The sequence below is a fragment of the Phytophthora parasitica genome, assembly GCF_000247585.1.
Source record: "Phytophthora parasitica INRA-310 unplaced genomic scaffold supercont2.4, whole genome shotgun sequence".
NCBI lineage: Eukaryota > Oomycota > Peronosporomycetes > Peronosporales > Peronosporaceae > Phytophthora > Phytophthora nicotianae.
In genome coordinates, this window is record NW_008648990.1 from 918061 (window position 1) to 921430 (window position 3370).

A 3370-nucleotide genomic window follows, 5' to 3' on the forward strand; every position below is an offset into this window, starting at 1 on the left:
CCCAGACATGACCTACGTGTGTCAAAAACAGTCCCACAGTCCTCAGCGCGACCCAGCTTGATTTCACTCACCGCATTGCTAATACTGATAAACGCCGTAGATGTCACGCTTTAAACCTTCTTTATCAGCGCCTGTTGTAGTTGGCAGAGCCGGTACCGTCGCTTCAGCGCCGCTATGATGCCGGCATCAAGTGGCTCCAGCTAGGCTCTGATCTCAAATCTGATCTACTGCTATACTTGAATCGAGGCGTTGTCCACGGACACAATCAGGTATGAAAGGTTAATCTGTACCTACAAGCTGCAGCTCAAACGAATAATTAAACCTGTGGTTAAACCCGTAGACAACGCGACACCACCCTGCTAGTAGCACCGCCTTTTACTTTTATTGATTTTATTAGGCTCATTTACATGAAAGTTTACATTATAACGTATAATACCGAATAGTACACGGCGCTCTATTGAACACCCTCCGGGGGTAGATAGGGTGTTATATTATATGAGCGTTTTATTGTTCTATTTGATGAACACAAAGGAGCTGTAAAATCGCCTCGATCAATATTAGCATCTAGATTCTACCTAGATTTACTCTATTAATCGATTAATGCGCTCATCGAATACTTCCATCACCTCGCTTACACATTCACTCTTACTGCTAAAGTTCTGCTCGCCGCTTTGCTTATCTTGAACCGCACAGAACTTGTATCGTAGGTTTCACGCTTGCTGTTGAGTAAGTCCTCAGAAGATCCTCCAAATGAAGAGTTGGAAGAGCCAGGTGAGACGCTGAAATCAAAGAGCGCGAAGTGTGGGTGTGAGGAGGAGGCGGATCCATCAAGCACAGGGGGGCCGCAGACAGCTAGCTGATGGTCATCTTATGGTGCGGGATATAAACCAGCTCATCGCATTGTGCCCGGCTAACTGGGAAGGGGGACCACAAATTCACTGGTCGTCTCCTCCAGCTCTGACGCCAAGTCGCAGTTCAAGAACAATTGGCAGAAGACAGTCGCCCACCGGCTCCTTGTTAGTAGTAAGTACCGTTATTTAAAGACACAATCCAATCGATGATGAAGGGTTCGATTTCTTGTCACACCCGGGCTTTGTTCGAGGATTTCTAGCCTGGAATTTTGCCTTTCGTGGTTTATCTACTACGTACTTCTCTCCACTAGGTGTAGCAGAGGAGCGGGTAAATATCAGCGCTTTTGACTAAGACCAAGATGCCGGTGTCACCGAATACTGTGACAATAGCGAATTATGCGGCAGCTGTGGACGTGCTGTAGCTGCTTGTTAACGAAATGTATCAGCTAATAATGACAGGTTTGGTTGACAAAACGAGACGTTTCCTGCTTCAGCAGAAGTCAAAGTCCATGCTTCGTCCCCGAACTATATGCCTGGGTCGATGGCTGTTTCAAGCAGTTTCAGGCTACCGTAAGGCTGCGATTTCAATTCTATCATGCGTCCTACGTACGAATGGTACAGCGAGTGACGAGTGGGAAGGTGGGGAGAGCACAGAAGCCCACGTCTAGTCGAAAGGGAGAACCTCATCAGAAGGTTACCCATCGCAAAATGAATGACAATGCCGCAGCATTGACAGTCCCCCCGCAGTTGCCGCAGCTCTGCCTATTCGTAATGACCAAATCATATGCATGAAGCATCTGTCGATAGAAGGTAGCCCAAGAGAAAGTGACACCTGCTTCTAAGACTATCGGAGAGATTTCGTGTACCCGGCATTGTAAAGAGCTTTATTGCGAAGGCCTATGGAGGGATGCGATCGACAAAGCCGGCGAAAGAAGAGGTGAGCAGTTGAGATCTGCACACACCATGCTGCGAATCAGGACGCGATTCGCTTCAGGACAACGGCAAGCTTCTACCACGGATATGCCCCGCTCCGAGCCAGCCTGGTGCACTATCGGATACCAAACGCCGCTGCCCCAAATCTGTTGGCTGCCCTGATATGGATAGGTCCCGCTTCATGGGTATTGGTGAGCCGCTGCAAGACGATTCCAGGCAGGTCGTTGGTCCTGATGTGGTCACAAGCCATGCTCCGGACGTTGTAAACCACTACAGGACGTTTGCAGGGCGTCAGCTTGTCCTGGCATGGCCACAAGCTGTGTCCTAGACGTGAGAGACCCCAAGCAAGAACTCACAAGCAGGGCGTTAGCGCATACATTGCAGTACGCACACTGGAAGTTCCTCTAGGAACTGGGAGGATGATCAAGACCTTACCAGAGTTTCCCAATATTGAGATGGCCCAATTGAGACACTGACCTGGTGATTTCGAGTCCGACTGTTTGCTGCGGAACAAGGTATCATATCCAAGTATTTGTCTGGACTATTGACTAACTACGGTATCCCCCCCCCCCCGTATCGACTCTGCTATCAGTAATGGATGGGATACATCGGTGTAGAATTGGCCGTGTCAAGCAACAGACACCTACAACGAGCTCCTCCGACGGTAAACAAAAGCTGTTGGACTTGCTTTGCCAAGCTCGAGGGAAACTCCAAGCGATCCACGATCAAACAAGTCACAACATATTCCAGACCACCTCCCCCAGCTGGGAGCTGTGCGGGTACAAGGATCAGGTGCAAGATATTGTCACACATGGAGTCCGTCGTACTTGGCGGACTAGTTTTCGGAAACAGGTAAAGCCCGAACCATGGATCAGTGTTACGAAATTTAATGCAGTATTTGGACAGGACAATCGACAATGGGTACTTAACCTTGGATGGTGGTCTGCTTCCATATCTCGCAGGGACCACGTGCAGCCTATTTCGGTGCGGTAACAATGGGTGGTGCGGACCTTATTGTGGATACATGCGTGATCCACGATCTTTCATTTCCACGATGTGCGTCAGAGAATGATCGAGTACAGGAGACCCTACATTCGAAGTCTCGTATGACGGAGCCGAATACTAGCTCGCCAGATTTTGTAAGTTGAATAAGAATCGTTAGGTATATCCACTAGAGATGCGTCAGGAGCGTTTCACAATATTTTTTTACTGACTACGAAGGTATCAGGACACTTCGGTGAAGCATTTCCCAAGCTTGGAATTTTAACTACTTGATTTGTCGTGGTTTGAGATGAACAGATTCTCCACGTTAGTATCGGGCGTCAGGAGATGCTATCGTTAATTTTACACTCAAACTTCTTCCTAATGGGTCTGGTGAATCTGGAGCGAGCGTCTTTAATGGGAAATCTGGTGCGACCTCACCTGCATAGAACCAGATGTGGGATTGTGGTGGAGTGGGGTTCTCAAAATCACGTTGCGATCCACTTGGACACAGAGTGCCCTGGACTGCCGACTAACGGAGGGGGTACTCCGATAACCGTGGGGTTGCTGAGGGCTCACCTCGTGTACCCGTCGGCGGGGCTGGT

The 3370-nt window shown here is 49.0% G+C and overlaps 1 protein-coding gene across 1 annotated transcript; it reads left to right on the forward strand.

Moving 5' to 3' along the window:
• Positions 1 to 1758: 1758 nt before the first annotated feature.
• On the forward strand, positions 1759 to 2112 carry PPTG_21248 (hypothetical protein; the record flags this gene model as incomplete). The annotated part of the gene is made up of 2 exons (XM_008896501.1): positions 1759 to 1788; positions 1846 to 2112. 2 exons carry the CDS (start codon positions 1759 to 1761, stop codon positions 2110 to 2112), a joined length of 297 nt encoding a protein of 98 aa, XP_008894749.1.
• Between the last annotated feature and the right edge of the window lie 1258 nt (positions 2113 to 3370).